General features: G+C 38.0%; 1 protein-coding gene across 1 annotated transcript; it reads right to left on the bottom strand.

Moving 5' to 3' along the window:
• Window positions 1–1,375: 1,375 nt before the first annotated feature.
• On the bottom strand, window positions 1,376–1,864 carry LOC143567240 (uncharacterized). The gene has a single exon (XM_077056038.1). It carries the CDS (start codon window positions 1,862–1,864, stop codon window positions 1,376–1,378), a length of 489 nt encoding a protein of 162 aa, XP_076912153.1.
• Window positions 1,865–16,613: the final 14,749 nt, after the last annotated feature.

The following is a 16,613-nucleotide window of genomic DNA, read 5'->3' as shown; positions in this document are numbered from 1 at the left end:
TTCAAATTTGCAGAAGATGGTAGACTTCCAGAGGAATTTGCTTTGTTCGGCCAGGATACTGCCAAGATTCTTATCGAGAAGACAAAAACCTTCGATAACTTAAAGTTCTCCATCGCAGGGCAAATATCTGACCTTGCGGATAAAGAAGACATCATAGACCAGTTGAAATCTCTTCTTGGTATTGAAGAGGATGAATAAGAGCATCAAGATGATGCCGAAGGTGACGATGCAGAGAATGAAGACGCGGCATCGTAGATTTAGGTTCTTTCTTGTGTAATTTGTCAACCTTTTGTAATCCCATTTGCACATATAAAAGAAGTCTTGTTCCATCCGGTACACTTTGTCTTATTCCTCATAATATAAGTGTTTGTAGGATCTTATTTCTTGTCAATAAAGGATTACACAATAATGGAAATACGTATTACATGAAACTAGAATAAAATTTTCATAGATCAGGCATAAGCCGAATTACAAAAGATGAAATTACATATTTTCTCCTAGTCTATTTAGGCATACAGGCCAAAAAATGAAAAGAAAATGTACGTGCTATATGTAGAATTTCTTTAACTGAGCCCCGTTCCAAGTACTAGGGATCCCAGTCACGTCCAAATTCTCTAACTTGTAAACGCCCTTGGACAAGACTTGCTTAATTTTGTAAGGGCCTTCCCAAGTTGGGGCTAACTTGCCCGGGAGTTCCTGGCCAGAAGCCTCGTTATTGCGGAAGACAAAGTCTGCCGCATCAAATGTGCATTTTTGGACCCGCGAGTTATAATATTTCTGCAATTGGCGTTTATAATTATGCTCGCGGATCAATGCTAGTTCCCTCCTTTCCTCAAGAAGGTCAAGATTCATCCGGAGTTCATGATCATTATTAGCAATCATCAAGAATCTTGCGGATGGAATCCCGATTTCGGCTAGGATCATGGCCTTAGTGCCATAGGTTAGACTAAAGGGCATCTCAGAATTACTAGAATACTTTGGGGTGCGGAAGGCCGAAAGTACATGGGGCAGTTCGTCAACCCAGCCTGTCTGTTTTGTTCCTAACCTCGCTTTGATCCCTTCCTTGGTTGTTCGGTTGGTCCGTTCAACCTGACCATTTGCTTGCGGATGGGCTACAGATGTAAACTTTTGAATGACTTGAAGTTCTTTCTACCATTCTTGTAATCCACCATCCGCAAACTGGGTCCCGTTGTCACTTACCAGTTCCTGTGGAAGACCAAACCGGCAAATGATAAATTCCCAAAGGAATTTCTTAACGCTTGATGTCGTGATTGATGCAACCGGCTTGTCTTCCACCCATTTGGTGAAGTAATCAATGGCCACTATCAAAAATTTGACTCGTCCAGAGGCTTCCGGGAAAGTCGATAGCCAATTTTTAGAATGGCCAAGCGGACGTCACCGATATCAGCTCATTCTTCGGACGCAGGGTGTTGGGAGCATGACGCTGACAAGAATCGCATTTTTTGATTTCTTGCACAATGTCCAAGTGCATCCCTGGCCAGTAATACCCCGCGTTCATGATCTTTTCTACCACCATCCTTGGGCCCGCGTGTAGGCCACAGATGCCCTCATGAACTTCTCTTATCAGATAATTCGCATCTTCCGCGTCTACACATCGTAATAATGGGCCCAGGAAGGATCTCCGGTATAAAACCCCATCATTCATCTGGTAATTTAAGGCCTTGTGTTTGATTTTTCGTGCTATAGCTTTTTCTGCTGCCAAATCTCCTGACGACAAATAAGCTATGATCGGTGTCATCGAAGATTCCACGCCAGTTTGAATTACCAAAACTTGATGTTGTGGAATGGATGGGTGATCCAGGACTTCAACACGAATATCCTTAGCAAAGTGCTCAAAATTCATTGAGGCTAACTTGCTGAGGGCGTCTACTAATTTGTTCTCACTCCTTTTGATGTGAACAATGTTGAAAGAGGAAAACTAACAGATTAAGTTCTTTGCTTGTGACAGATATGAAGCCATAACATCATTTTTTGCTTCCTAAGTTCCGTTAATCTACCCAGCAATTAACATGGAATCCACCCGTGCCTCCAAATGTTTCACCCCAAGCTTCTTGGCTATCCGCAGGCCTGCCAGAAAAGCTTCATATTCCGTCTCGTTATTAGTACTTTTGAAGTCTAACTTTATGGCGTATGTAAATTCGTGGCCTTCGGGATTGACTAGCCTGAGGCTTGGGCCAAATCCCTCGCTACTTGAAGCCCCGTCCATGAATAGTGAACAAATTTTTCCTTGTTCAGGAGGTGCTTGGGGTTGCTGCACAAATCAAACATTTTTTTTCTTTGTGTTGCGGAACCTCAGTGACGAAGTCCGCCAACACTTGCTCTTTAATTACTGGTCTAGGTTTATATTCTATCGCGTGTTCACCTAGCTCGATTGCCCACTTTGCCAACCGTCCAGATAATTTTGATTTACTCAATACGTTCTTGAGTTTATACCCAGTCAATACGTTTATGGGATGCCCCTGAAAGTACCTGTGGAGACGTCGGGCTGCATAGACCAGTGTTAGAATAAGTTTTTCTAACATTGAGTACCTGGTCTCTGGATCTGATAACGTCTACTGACATAATAGATTGGTGTTTGGACGTTCTTTCTGTCTGTCAATAGTACGGCTCCGATAGCAATATTAGATGCCGATAAGTACAACTCAAAGGTTCTCCTGCATAAGGAGCTGTCAGAGTGGGCAACTCCATCAAACATTTCTTGACCTCTTGAATTGCTTATTTAGCTTCCGCGATCCACTTGAATTGTGCCTTTCTGAGGCAATTTCTCAAAGTTGAAACGAACGGGTAAGATTTAGCTGCGTTGTTTGCCAAGAATCTGTTTAGTGCTACCAATCTTCCATTGAGTGTTTGTACTTCCTTGAGGGATGAGGGAGAAGGCATGCGGGCTACTGCCTGGACTTTATCCGGGTTGGCTTTAAAACCCGCACCCGTAACAATGACTCCAATAAATTTTCCTTCCTCCATCCTGAAAGAACATTTAGCCGTATTCAGCTTCATATTAATACTCCTCAGAGTTTCGAAAGTTTCTTCAATGTCTCTTAGCATTTGATCTTCCTCAATGCTCTTGATTACCAAGTCGTCCATATAGACTTCCAGGTTTCGACCAATCTGATTCTTGAATGCTTGGTCCATCAACCGCTGATATGTGGCACCCGCGTTCTTTAGCCCGAAAGGCATCATTTTGTAACAAAAAGTGCCTTGGTCAGTATGAAATGCTGTTTTATCCTCATCACCAGCTGCCATGCGGATTTGATAATAGCCTTTGTAGGCGTCGAGGAAGCACTTGAATTTAAACGGAGCCACAACGTCCACTTTGAGATCAATTTCAGGTAATGGATAGCAATCCTTTGGGCAAGCTTTTTTCAAGTCTTTAAAGTCTATGCACATTCGCCAAGTTCCATTAGTCTTTGGAACTATGATAGGATTAGCCACCCATGTTTGGTATTTGATCTCTCAGATGATTCCAGCATGAAGCAAATCTTGTACTTGATCATTCATAGCTTTTGTCTGTTCTGGACCCATCTTTCGCTTTTTCTGTACAATTGGTGTAAACATCGGGTTTACCCTTAATTTATGCTCTGCAATACTCCGCGGGACACCAGTCATGTCCGCGGGTTGCTAGGCGAAGATGTCCATATTTTTGGTCAATAACTGCTTTAAGAAAGTCCTCACTATTTCTGAAATAGCGGGTCCGATTACGACTGTCTGATTAGGAATTTTATGTTCAAAACCCACTTCTCTAGTTCAGTCCTCTGAGCCTGTTTTGGAACTTTGCTAGGCTTTGAACTTTCAGTTGCGAAGCGGGTCCGATTACGACTGTCTGATTAGGAATTTTATGTTCAAAACCCACTTCTCTAGTTCAGTCCTCTGAGCCTGTTTTGGAACTTTGCTAGGCTTTGAACTTTCAGTTGCGAAGCAGTGTCGATTGACATGAATGATTGCCACGCCGGTGCGGGTTGGATCTCTTACCGCACCGTGAGTCGTGGACGGGTGAGTATTAAAGTCACCAATTGCTTCCCGCCCTAGAATGATGTCATGTTTGGAAGTTGCAGGTAAGACCAAAAATTTGACTTCCTCGGTTCTTGAATGAATCCCGTCATTAAGAGTGACCGGGAAAGATATCACCCCCCGCGGGTGCATCACCTCGCCTCCAAATCGGGATACGGGGGCATGAATAGGTTTCAATCTCTCCTTATCCTCATCATCGAGTTGTTCGAAGCACTATTTGTACATAATGTCAGATGTACTACCAGTGTCAAAGAAAACATACTACGATCGGTAATGACCAAAGAGGGCAGTGATTATCAAAGGATTCCTATTGCATGGTCCACCTTTGACTCGTGGAAAAATTACAGGTTCATTTTTCCATTCCTCGTCTAAGAATTCTCTCCTATTTCCTCCCACTCTATGTCCGCCTTGAATCATGTGGACATTTAAATCTTTGACTTGCTTTTTGGGTGGGCCCTAATTATCTCACGCGGGAGCTTTATCAGTCCCCAATTTTGTACCTTTGACCAAATGTTCAAGTTTCCCGTACTTCACAGTTTCTTCGATTTCATTTTTTAGGGCCACACACTCGTTTGTGTTGTGTCCTATGTCATTGTGGAATGAGCAGTGTTTCTTGGCATCAAGGAAAGACCTTCTTGTAAGTGGTTGAGGCTTCCTGAAGTTCACATTCTCTATAGTGAGGATTTTTGAAGGTGTATTCGATAATGGAGTCCAACTGTTGGAGGACCGTGCTGAAAAATTTTGCTTGTTCTTATTACCAATCAAAGATCTCGCGTCAAATGGTTTTGATACCTCCGCGCTCGGCTGAAGTCTAGACCAGATTATTCCCTTTGCCTGTTTATTTGGCCGTGGAGTTTGAACTCCACTTTCTGCTTCTGCATTGAATTATTGTACCCTAAGGTTTTCTCAGTTCTGGCATACAACTTTGCCGCGGTCATGATATCGTCCCATTCTTGTGGGATTCCATCTCTGCCAGTTAACGTGCGGATCAACGCGTCACATCTAACATTTTTGCGAAAAGCACCGCGAAGCATATATTTGTTGATTCCGCCGATATTCAGACTTTCATCATTGAATCGGGTAATGAAATCTTCCACAGATTCATTATCTCGGCGGATAACATCCAAAATTTCTGACTGATCACGAGTGTGTTTCTTTTGTTGGCTGAACTGTTGGGAGATTTTTTGTCACACCCCGTTAAGCGTATTGCGGAAGCGTAAAACGGAAATGCAACAGATACAACTGGTATCAAATACATTGTTCATAAAGAAACATTACTAACTAGTTTACAATATATTATATCGTTCTAACAACTTTTACAAACTAGGTGATACTATCAAACCGGTTCTTCAATTACTTTACTTCTAACTCAAATGCCCATGACAGCAACCACCAATCAGATACGTAACGCACAGAAAATTACTTCTCATATCTGATTACCTGAAAAGCATGTTAAAATAGGTCAACTACGAATAGTTGGTGAGTTTCATAAGTTTAACGAAATCAGTTCTGCGTACCACACAGTCATAATTTGTATGTACGCGCGTATGTAAAAATATGCATTTTACGTTTGTATAAATATATGCAGCCATATCCTTGTGTGTGCATATGCACACATGTAAATTTATAATATAAATTCGAAATTTCAGTAAAATCGTGATTGTTTGTTCGTACTACCTGTTTCCAATTTCCGTGTTAACCAACCACTGTGGATCCCCTTCCTCCCAAAACGGTTCCACATGAACTCAACCACTGTGGTCCCACTTCCACTCACAATGATTCCATGTAAACTCAAACATTATACAGTGTACACGCAAATAATTAATATATTCTACACATAGTATTTCTTACGGCTAATCACATAGCATGTATATAGACACATATGCACATATAGTATTTATCACGTATCACCAATTACTGTGACTCCCCATCCGCCCTCAATACGCATAATCACATTATCTTCTTAATATTCATGTCATAATCAAGTTAGTTCGTTTAATAAGTTGCAGCAGAGCTTGGCTCATAGGCCATACTCAACTTTTGTTTATAAGTTGCAGCAGAACTTGGCTCATAGGCCATACTCAACTTTTGTTTATAAGTTGCAGCAGAACTTGGCTCATAGGCCATACTCAACTTTTGTTTATAAGTTGCAGCAGAACTTGGCTCATAAGCCATACTCAACTTTAGTTTATTACTATTGTGGCCCCCTTCCGCCCACAATAGCCCCATAATCATCACATGCCACGTTATCCCCATGGCCATTACAGACCACGTTGTCTCCAAAATTAGTTATGTTTAACATTACATAACATGTTTGTATAAACCTGCTGTTACGTGTAATTTCATTATGTTTTGCAAATTCGTATTATCTTCAATTAATGATAATAATCATCTTTCATCAGCACGTAGTCAATTATTATGTTTGTAGGGACTTTTCATATATAATTGTTCAGATATTTTATGTCCCGAATCGTTTTCAGATCGATAACGTGTATAAACATGCTTTCCACCCCAAAAGTTCGTAAAACAGTTTAGAAAGTGGGGGTCGTGAAACTCACCTTATTGTAGTTCGCACAGAAATTACGTATCGATAAGTTAGATGCCTCGTTTATAACCTGATTCCTATAAACGGTATTGTATCGTTAGTACTAGTACAGTGTTCAAGCTAAGTCGGCCTGTATAGATAATCTGGGTATAGCTGTTAGGCCCAGAACATGACCATAGTCTTAGATTGTGACGTTGTATACTATGAAATGTTTAAAACTGGATTTGGCTCAGTTTCACCGTTTTCCGAGCCTAGCTCAGTTGATCGTTTATACGTTTCGGGATTAGGTAAGATCATATAAAACTTAAGTAAATATATTGACTGATAAAATGATTTGATTTATGAAAGAATTTTAAGGTTTCGATGTCTGGTTTGATTGCAGGGTTCATTTCCGTTTTCTTACGGGTTTGATTATACAAAACGCGTACAATCCACCCGAATTGTCCGGAATTCTCGTAAAAAGTTCTTTTTTATCAATATCATTCAAAAATATGATATTTGACCACTTTTGAAATTTTGACATACCAGTCAGTCCGTTAAACACAAAACTGCCGGTTTCGTTAAAACAGTTATAATTTAAATCTTTAATAAATCATAACTAAATATGTAATTACATATAAATTATGTAAATTTTTGTAAAAATACATTAAGACATGGAGAATTTTATAAAAATATTTCCAGTAATTTTATGATTATTTATTTATTTATAAAAATTCATTTAATAGGTTATAATCGTGTAATAAATGGCCCGTTTATATTAAACAACCTCCGAAAAATCCAATAATTTTTACCAATGGCCTCAATGTCATTACATAGCCCCTGCAAAATTTCCAGAACCTAACTCCTTTGACAAAATGCCTTTTTGTGCGTTTTTCGGCTGTTAAAATTCGGTTAAACCATGATTGCACAAACCATACTTAGGCATTTCCAATGATTCCCAAACTTTACCAGTGATCTTACCATCCCATATCAAACTCCAAAACCAAGTTTCATAATTTTTCAATAAGTTTAGCTATTTTTCCCAAATAAACGCTCATAAACGGGAATAAATTCACCAAATATTCTCCGTTTATCGAAAAATCACCAAATTTGAACAGGGACTCATTTATATGATCCCTAATGTCCCTGCAAATTTTCACAAGCTAAAAACAAGCACGTCACAACCTAATACTAAACAGCCCCTAAACGAGTGTTACGGGTTTACCTTGTCGGTTTTCGATGAATTTTGCTAGCTTAAACGACTTTCCGGGTCTCGAGTTGCAAACTCAGTATATCTACATATCATATAACATCAAACCAAGCATAAATCATCCATGTAACAGCCTTGATAATTAGGGTTTCGGTTTTGGGTTCAAACCGAACTTTCTAACCGTAAAAACGTTGTATTCATGTTCTAATCCGCGTTTTTGACCAAAAAAGTATATGTTCCTGGTTTGTAAACATGTTTAACATCAAAACATAATTTTACTTGATTTTTAGGGTTTTTGGATGGTTAAACATGTTTAAAACTAACTAAAACATGTTTATATGTTAATTATAAGCATCAAACTTAGTTAAATCTTTATGAACTTTGATCTTACCTTAGGGTTTTGGGCAGGGGTTTGGAAGAGCAGAACTAGAGCTGCTTGGACTTCAAAATATGTTGAAAGTTGAAATGAATAATAAAGCTTCAAGTATAAGCTTTATAAAACAAAAAAGGTGGGGTATGGTGGCTATGTTCCTATCGGAACTTTGATGGAGCCCCTAATGGGCTGTTTTGGCCCACTAAATTATACATACAAGCCCAAACATGAAAAGCCCACTTCAAGTTTAGTTCGGGTTCGGTTTTTCGCAAAAAAATTAATTCGGGTGTGAGAAATAACGTAAAAACGTGTGTTTTTCAGCTTGTTTTTGTAAAATAAGAAAAACGTATTGACTCGTTGTAAAATTCCAAAATATTTTCACGGATGGCTTAGAACATGTCATATAAGTGTTTTATAAATCTTTTTCGGCTTAACGGATGCTACAATGCTTGTTTTGATATTAACGATTGCGTTTAAGCTTATAGCGTATCGATAAACGAAACCTTTTTCGTTTAAAGAGTTTTAAACGTACCGACGCCTAAATATCAATATGTTAGCCTCTATAACATATATATAACTCGTATATGACCCCCCAGTATGTATACGAGTCAGAGTTAGTATCGGTCGGTTACTCGTTTAAGCACTACGAATTAACCGATTTATCGTTTACTTGTTACATAATGAATATAGTGTACCTCGTTTTGTCATGAATGTCACATTTTTACACCAGATCATCCCAACTGGAAATTTGACCGTCTGGTAATTTTTCGAACCATTCACGTGTTGCCCCTGTTAGTGTCAATACGAACATATGACACCAATAGGGGAGTGTCCATCCACTAACACCACCTACCGCCACAATGTTTTGGAGATGATAGCTCGGATAGGTCATTCCATTATATTTACCCACCGATGTAGGTATTTTAGCATTGACTGGAAAAGGTGATGTCGTGATACGTGCGATGAACTTTGACTTTTCAGCAAAAGCTGTTGGGCGATACGGTTAATGGAATCTTCTTCCGCGTCACTGTGATACTGAGTATAGCGGACTACGTCCCGCGGACGACTGATCCTTTCCCGCGAACGCAGCCTGCTATCACCACTATAAAAACTGTAATCACCTGGGTGATATGTCGAATCATAACTATCGAACTCATCCGCATAAGACGGCATCCGCATGTCCATACGAGGACGGGAACGTAACCTCCGTATTTCACCAAGGTCTTGTTCCGTTTGTTGACTATAACGGACCTGACTTCCTCTCACTGTTGGTGGAGGAGAAAGAGACCTCCTGGGTGAGTCATCATAAGTCAGAGTACGAGCATAGAAATGCTCGTTGCGTACCCTACGCTCATATTCGACGACTACATTCTCTTGCTGATTGCGGAGCCATTCGTCCGGAGACAAGAGTCCTATGGATCTGGAATTATGACGATGAATTCTCTCCGGATCAGAATCCCAGGAATCTTCTTCCAGACCCAATTCTGAACGAGTCCGGCGAGTTACCATCATAATTCACCCCAAGTCTCCTAGATTAGAGCCTTCTGGGGCCGTGACACGTCCCAAATTAGTAGGAGCGAAACCGACTTGTCACACCCAACCTACGGCGGAAATGCCGAGGCGCGAACTGATTGTCACAGCTCCCAAGGTTACTATCATGCATTATTAAAAGTGTTGATATCTATTAAATAAATTTCCAAATAACAATTACCTATACAAATTCAAATACACGGGTACATATATCAATCAATAACAATACATCTTATTAAGTTTTTCTTCTAGCATAAATCCTTAAGTGTTCTTGTACTTCACATCAAACGAATACCTGCATATGCGTTGAAAATAAAATAGTTTTGTCAACACAAGGTTGAATGAGCAACACATAAGTTCAAAGTATAAATAAAAATATGTATTTGCAACCAGTCATATGAGTATAACAAATTAACCAAATAAGCAAGTATAACTGAGATGTCGAGAAGCACAAAGCTATAATGACTGGCGTATGATCATACTAGACTGAGATTATGTTGGACCTCTCCGAATGCGAAAGCATACAAAGCAAATAAGCACATAAACAAGTAAGGGATAAGTTGTTAACACATAAGACAAAGTCACAGTTATGTGTATAAGTATATATGAAAAGTATATTTACGCATATATCCCCAAAAAGTGATAAAACGAGTAAAAAGGTGGAATGTGGTACTCACCTCGATAGACGAACAAAGTGAATGAGAATATTAAGAATGATGATATGCGGAAATCACACATTGACGATAAATCCTAATAAGGAAAAGAGAAATATGGATACGCTAAGTAAAGTATAAGATCGATTATAACAACTCGATAGCCATTAATAATATACTAATAATATACTATTATACATAAATATTTATTATATAAAATAACTAGTTAAATTAATAAATCATATATTGGAAAATATTATTTTTAGTTTCATATACATATTTATATATAGTTTACTTGATTTTTATATACATCAACATGAGAAAACCAAGTATTATAAAGTCGGTTTTTAAATAAAATAGTTTTATTTAATTGTTATTATTAATATTATACGTAATAAATGATTTAAAAGAATTAAATAAAAAAAATCTAAAAACCAGGGGGTGCAGAGGGTCGAACCTGCGACTTGCCCCACCGTAACCCAAGTGTCTAACCTGCTGGGCTAACCAACCATATGCAAGGCAAACCGGTTTTGCTTAATTAAATACACAAGAAAATATGAACAATTAGACTATATAAACCCTAGAAACTAATCTCGTTCAATCCGTTAACAATAATTCAATTGACATTGGGGATTTTGATCAACATGAAAACGCGATCTTAATGATGTAAAATATTACCTCGTTAGCGATTTGATTGATGGTGAACGAGGACAGAACAGAGCCGGCGCAATTGGTTGATGAACGAGCAGTAGCAGATCCTTATAATCAAATTAACGATGGGGGTATGGTTGGCGACGGCTAGGGGATCGTAGGCATGAATTGAATTGGAATATTAACATCGTTTATATAGATTTAGGGATTTGGGTTTATAACGTGGATAATAAGCTACGTGCCAAGTTCTAGAACCTTCTAAACGTAATTGAATGAGGGATTAGGGTCGGCTAGATGCGAATTAGGGTTTAGGAACACCTAATTAGACTTTGGTTGATGGATTTGGGCTCAAGAATAAGTTAGGGTTTATAATTAATCAATTCGCGTTCGGGTTGGGTTTGGATCCAAGTATAAACGGGTTAGATGAATAAAATGGATAATAATATACCATACATTTAATAAATAACGATTAAGTAATAAACATGCACTAACTTTATTGATTAAAATAATCCGAATAACAAAACGGGTCGGGTTCTAGTTCGTAAATCAAAACGAGAAAAACCGGGTTATTACACGACTGGTGTTGTAACATGTTCTAAGGTAAAACCTCCAGGTGTTACATCGGCGGTTCATGAACCAGGAGCCGTGACACGTGCAATAATACTTGAAGTTGTTCCTCCACGCGTCTCTGTATCAGTACGCGTGAAGCAGGTGCAGGGGTTCCCGTCGGCCCTTCAGGAAATTGACTCATATCGTACAACGAAACAGACACAAAAAGTTATTGTTGTTCTAACAAAAGCAAGGATGACACCAATGAAGAAACACGGATCTACTCCCCTTCACGGGTCCTAGATCCAATGAGTCTACAGGGTAGGATACGGATAACAACCAACTACGATATGAGCACAACTTCCCAAAGTCCAGTGACCGGAACCTGCAAAACAGATACCTTGGGCTCGCTCCAGGAAGGACAAGAGGGGGGGTCTTCCCGTAACCACCCTCCGGCATGAGAATAAGTACCGTCCTGATGTAAAGAAAGGACTTAAGTGTAGAGAGAGTACAGTGAGTGTGAATGAATACCTCATGAAGATCGAGAAGGTATTTAGAGCCAAAGAGTGGGGGGAATATGATTGAGCCAGCTGTCCTTTAAGAAGACGCTCTCATAACCGTCCGGACACGTGTCCGAGTGATAGGTTTAGCTATGCGTCGCATGTGCATGTATAACAACCTGGACACGTGCCCTTATGCAATAGGTTGGTGAATAACCTGGCCATGTGCACAATTATAACGGCCTTGACATGTGTCCTTTATTCATTAGCTGGGAGATCACGTATTGCCCAAGAAAGCATCTTGGCAAATCTTCTAGAAAGTAATTAGTTAACTACAGTTGTCCTGACGGCATTGCCTCTGGATCCTTTTAGCGGATAAATGTTTCATCGTGCGGATGACATATGAGGACGCCTGAACGTTTCCGCATACGATATAAGATTGTTCTTCCTTATTCGAGTTATGCGAGTGATCCATATGTCCCGCGGGTGGATCATAGGAAGCTTCCCATTGACCTGCGGATGATATTTAAGGGTATTTAGGTCTTTTTGGGACATTACTTCTATACTATGTCTTGGAAAACTTAGTTGCTTCTTCTGAGTTAAATGTAAAGTGTCCTTTTAAAGAATTTTTCAGATGTCTGGAATAAAAGTCAAAAGTTCCGAACTTTACTCACAGTATCAAACTTCTGTCTTCGAAAGTATCTTCAAAACTTGTCTAAATATGTAGAAGTTTACAAATGATATTTCCTAACAATCTCCCAAAAGAAGAATATATAATATATCGAGCATAATCATTCTAAACGCTCAATTAGAATTTGGCTGAATTACAACCTAATGTCTCACTGTTGGATTGGATATGGTGAATAATGCACACAAAAAAATAAATAATAATAATAATAATTTTATAAAATATGAACACAGAGAATCACTTTCAACCTTAATTATATACCCAAGGGTATTGCCAATCTTAGAGAGATATATATAAACAACGCTATACATGAAAAGGTAAACGCTTTAACTTAAACCCGTTGATCTCTCCATAGCGATTTGTGACTAAGCATCTCTATATTATTCATATATATTAATTGTCATAGATCTCTTATAATTAATTATAGATTTGTAGGGATTGCATTAAACATGTTTGCTCGGTATGATGGCTAGTGGCAGTGGCTGGGTCGAGGCGAGAAACATAATAAAACACAGAAATACGGTGTCATTCGAATTGAGAAAGCAGAAATAATCCAAATTAGAAACTAGATAGAACGTAGACTTTTAATTTATTTTTATTCATACCCGGAAAACATAAACGTAAGCTATATATATATAGTCTCACATACAAGACCATAACATGAAAAACTAAATCTATCACAAAGAAACGATTAATTATAATATGCATAAACAAAATAAATAATAAAAGAATATGCAAAAACCCATGTTGTCAATATATATGCTGCATGTTGATATATAATGACTACGTGAGAGAAACTAACGAAATGCACCAATATCCTAACTAAATAACAACTAATATTGACTAGGATAAAAAAACAACAAAAAAGAGCATAGTAAGGCTTGAACATACAACCTCTCAAAGGTAAAACAAGAAATTTTTCACTATATCATTTCAAGTTTAATAGTATTGGTTCTAAGTATTAATTTTTTTAGGGTCCTTATAAAATTTAATATACCGTATCTAAAGAATTTTTAAAAAGCATTGATGTCTCAGGATCTCGATCGAACCTGTGTGGATCCACCCCTGGCTAGTGGGTATGATGGCATTGGATGAGGCTGAAATATTGTTTATGTTTTCAAGACAAATATGTTGAAATTAATGATTTGTAATCTAGTAGATGGACAAAGTTTATGTAACGAACGTAGTTTGTGTTGCATGTTTAACAAAATTTCGCATGTTTACAAAATATATTGTGAATGGTTAATTAATCTTACCGTGAAAACTTCTAGGGTAATGACACCTCAAATACTTACATACCTAATTGCAAAATTACATTAAAGTACTAGAAAATATGACGGTGTGACTCACATTATGTTATGAATGAACTTTTTGTATTTATTGACTTTTGTAGATCAAACCACTCATCTATATGCTCATAAAAGATTTGGCGAAACGTGCTACTCCGTGTACTCTTGTTCATAACTATATATATCCACCTCAACACTCTAAATGATGGGTAAGAAGATCGAGGAGATGCAGTCACGACGGTGATAGCAAACTCAAAAATGTTATATGAAGAAATAATGAAGAGGCAATATTGTTTGTTTTATTTAATCAAGAAAGAATTGTCATAATTAAAAGTAATAAAAACATGTACAGTTGTATTTCTAACGTACACACACGTTAAAGACACACACATGCCAGGTGTCGTGTTCTCTATAATGGCTATCAACCCAAATTTTCATTTACGTCCATTGGTTTTTAATGTATTCAGATGACACCATGGAAAGATGACTTGACACTACAAGAAATACTGCATAATATGACGCATTATAGCTACGCCTTGTCGCCGCCATACCCTTGTATTTGTAACGCGCACAAACACGTTTTAGACACACACATGCCCCGTGTCGTTTTCTACATAATGACTATTATCCCAAATTTTCATTTACGTCATCGTTTTTTAATGTTTTTAGATGATGACATGGAATGATGACCGATCGATGATATATATATATATACATATATATATATATATTATCACGAGAAAATATTGTTAATATCAATTATATGAATTATATATAAGTAAGTTCATTATAGGACAAATTTAAATAACGAATGAAACATATAATTTTTTTGTATGTAGTGCTTGACATTCTAACACCACAAGAAATCTCTCAATTAGTGGTGACGTCTTTAGCTGCGACACTATTAATAGCGACGACATAGTGAAAAAATAGGTGGGCTTATATCCACCGGAGCGTCTCCCCTAATTAACCCTAAAATACCTATCTCTCTCTTCCAAATTAATTTGTTCGATCTCTCTCTTTTCATCCACCACCGGATTTAATGGGGACACATTAGTGGCGATATTGGTCCATTAGCGACGAATTTTGTCGCCGCTAAAAGTCAACTTTTTTGTAGTGCAACTAAAGCAAGTAGCAAACAATTAATATCGTAAGTATCCTACTCACAAATCTTCTCCTCACAACGTTCACCGATCTTCAAATCTGGATAATCTTTTTTGATAAACGCAATTTTAATAAAATTGAGTTCACTAAATTAAACATATATAAACCTTGTTATTAATTATTTATTTACTAGGATAGAGCCCATGTGATACACGAAAGGTTAAAAAAATTAAAAAAAAAATGTTAAAAATAATTAATGATAAACATTTAATACTGATAAATGTGCAGGTACCCAGTCATCATCAAGGAAGCATTGGAAATCTGCGGAGTTGATGATGACATCAACTACTCTCCAAATCCAGATACACCTGAACAGGAGACCAGAGATCCGGATCAAGAGACTGCTACAGTTGTCTCTCTTCCTATTGCTGATACTTCTGGAATGCCAAAACCAAGAAGGAAAAGGTGGCAGTGTGTCAACAAAGTTTGCAGCATCATATGTCGAAACCACCCATACCACGATGACTCTCTCATTCTCTACTGCAAATGGCACGCTGATAACAAAACATGAGCTATTAGACGTGCGAATGGAGATCTTACCTACGTGCACTACTCGGAGATGAATTCATTGTCTCAACTGGACATGAATTACTTTATAAGAATCGTGGGTAAAGGAGCTAGTGAAAAGAAGTTGGAGGGGTGGTTTAAGCGATTTCTAAGAAAGGAATGGAAGAATGACTACCCAAATTTCAAGCTCAACAAGGGTAGATCTTATTTGCACCCAACTGAAGTGGATCCAGTCATCGGCAAAAGAAGAAAAGGATGGAGATTCAAGATGCCTAATGATAGACAACCAATCTACCATGGAGAACCTTTTAATCCCAACATACTCCATGACTTCATTGACTAGGAGTTCGACAAAAGCACTGGGGAGGTCATCATTCATTGTTAGATCATGCATTCACTCCGCTTTTGTTGGTCTCGATTCGATTGGTTTTTTCAGAAAGTACAATTTCACTTTTTGCACGTCTTTTCACACAAGTACACTTTTAGCCAGTTATAGAAACTCAAGTGGAATGGGATGAACATTTTTAGATCTTCAAAAACAAAAGCTTAAACCACACAATATTCTTGAATCTAAAAACTTTTAACAACAAGAGAACACACGAACCCACTTCTTTCAAGCCCAAATACTTCAGACAACCTTATTTCAAGCTTGCATACCCAACTACAATAACAAGTGAACCTATATACCCACTTTAACACTTGAACGCAAGTCTTCAAAACACAAAAAAGACCAAAATCCAAGGTTGTGACCCAAGAACTACAACTAGTAGAGCCGAAAGCTCTGATACCAATTGTAGGTCCTATAAACGGATCAAAGAGCTAAAAGTTCTTAAATCAATCTCTGACTACAAGCTAACGGAATCACTTATAGCCAACCGAGATCTTGGATGTTGTTTTTGTTGGTTATTACCCGAAGTGGTAAAATAGGAGACAGAGTAGAGAGAAG

This window comes from Bidens hawaiensis, unplaced genomic scaffold, assembly GCF_021521415.1.
Source record: "Bidens hawaiensis isolate Kalapana, Puna unplaced genomic scaffold, B.hawaiensis_p1.1 tig00000001_1, whole genome shotgun sequence".
In the NCBI taxonomy this organism is placed as follows: Eukaryota; Viridiplantae; Streptophyta; class Magnoliopsida; order Asterales; family Asteraceae; genus Bidens; species Bidens hawaiensis.
The sequence above is the reverse complement of the archived record's forward strand: the minus strand, read 5'-3'. Positions and strand labels throughout refer to the sequence as shown.

What these genes read in the sequence shown, in the direction of transcription:
- LOC143567240 (XM_077056038.1), bottom strand. Translation starts at nt 1,864, where the DNA reads ATGAATTTTGAGCACTTTGCTAAGGATATTCGTGTTGAAGTCCTGGAT.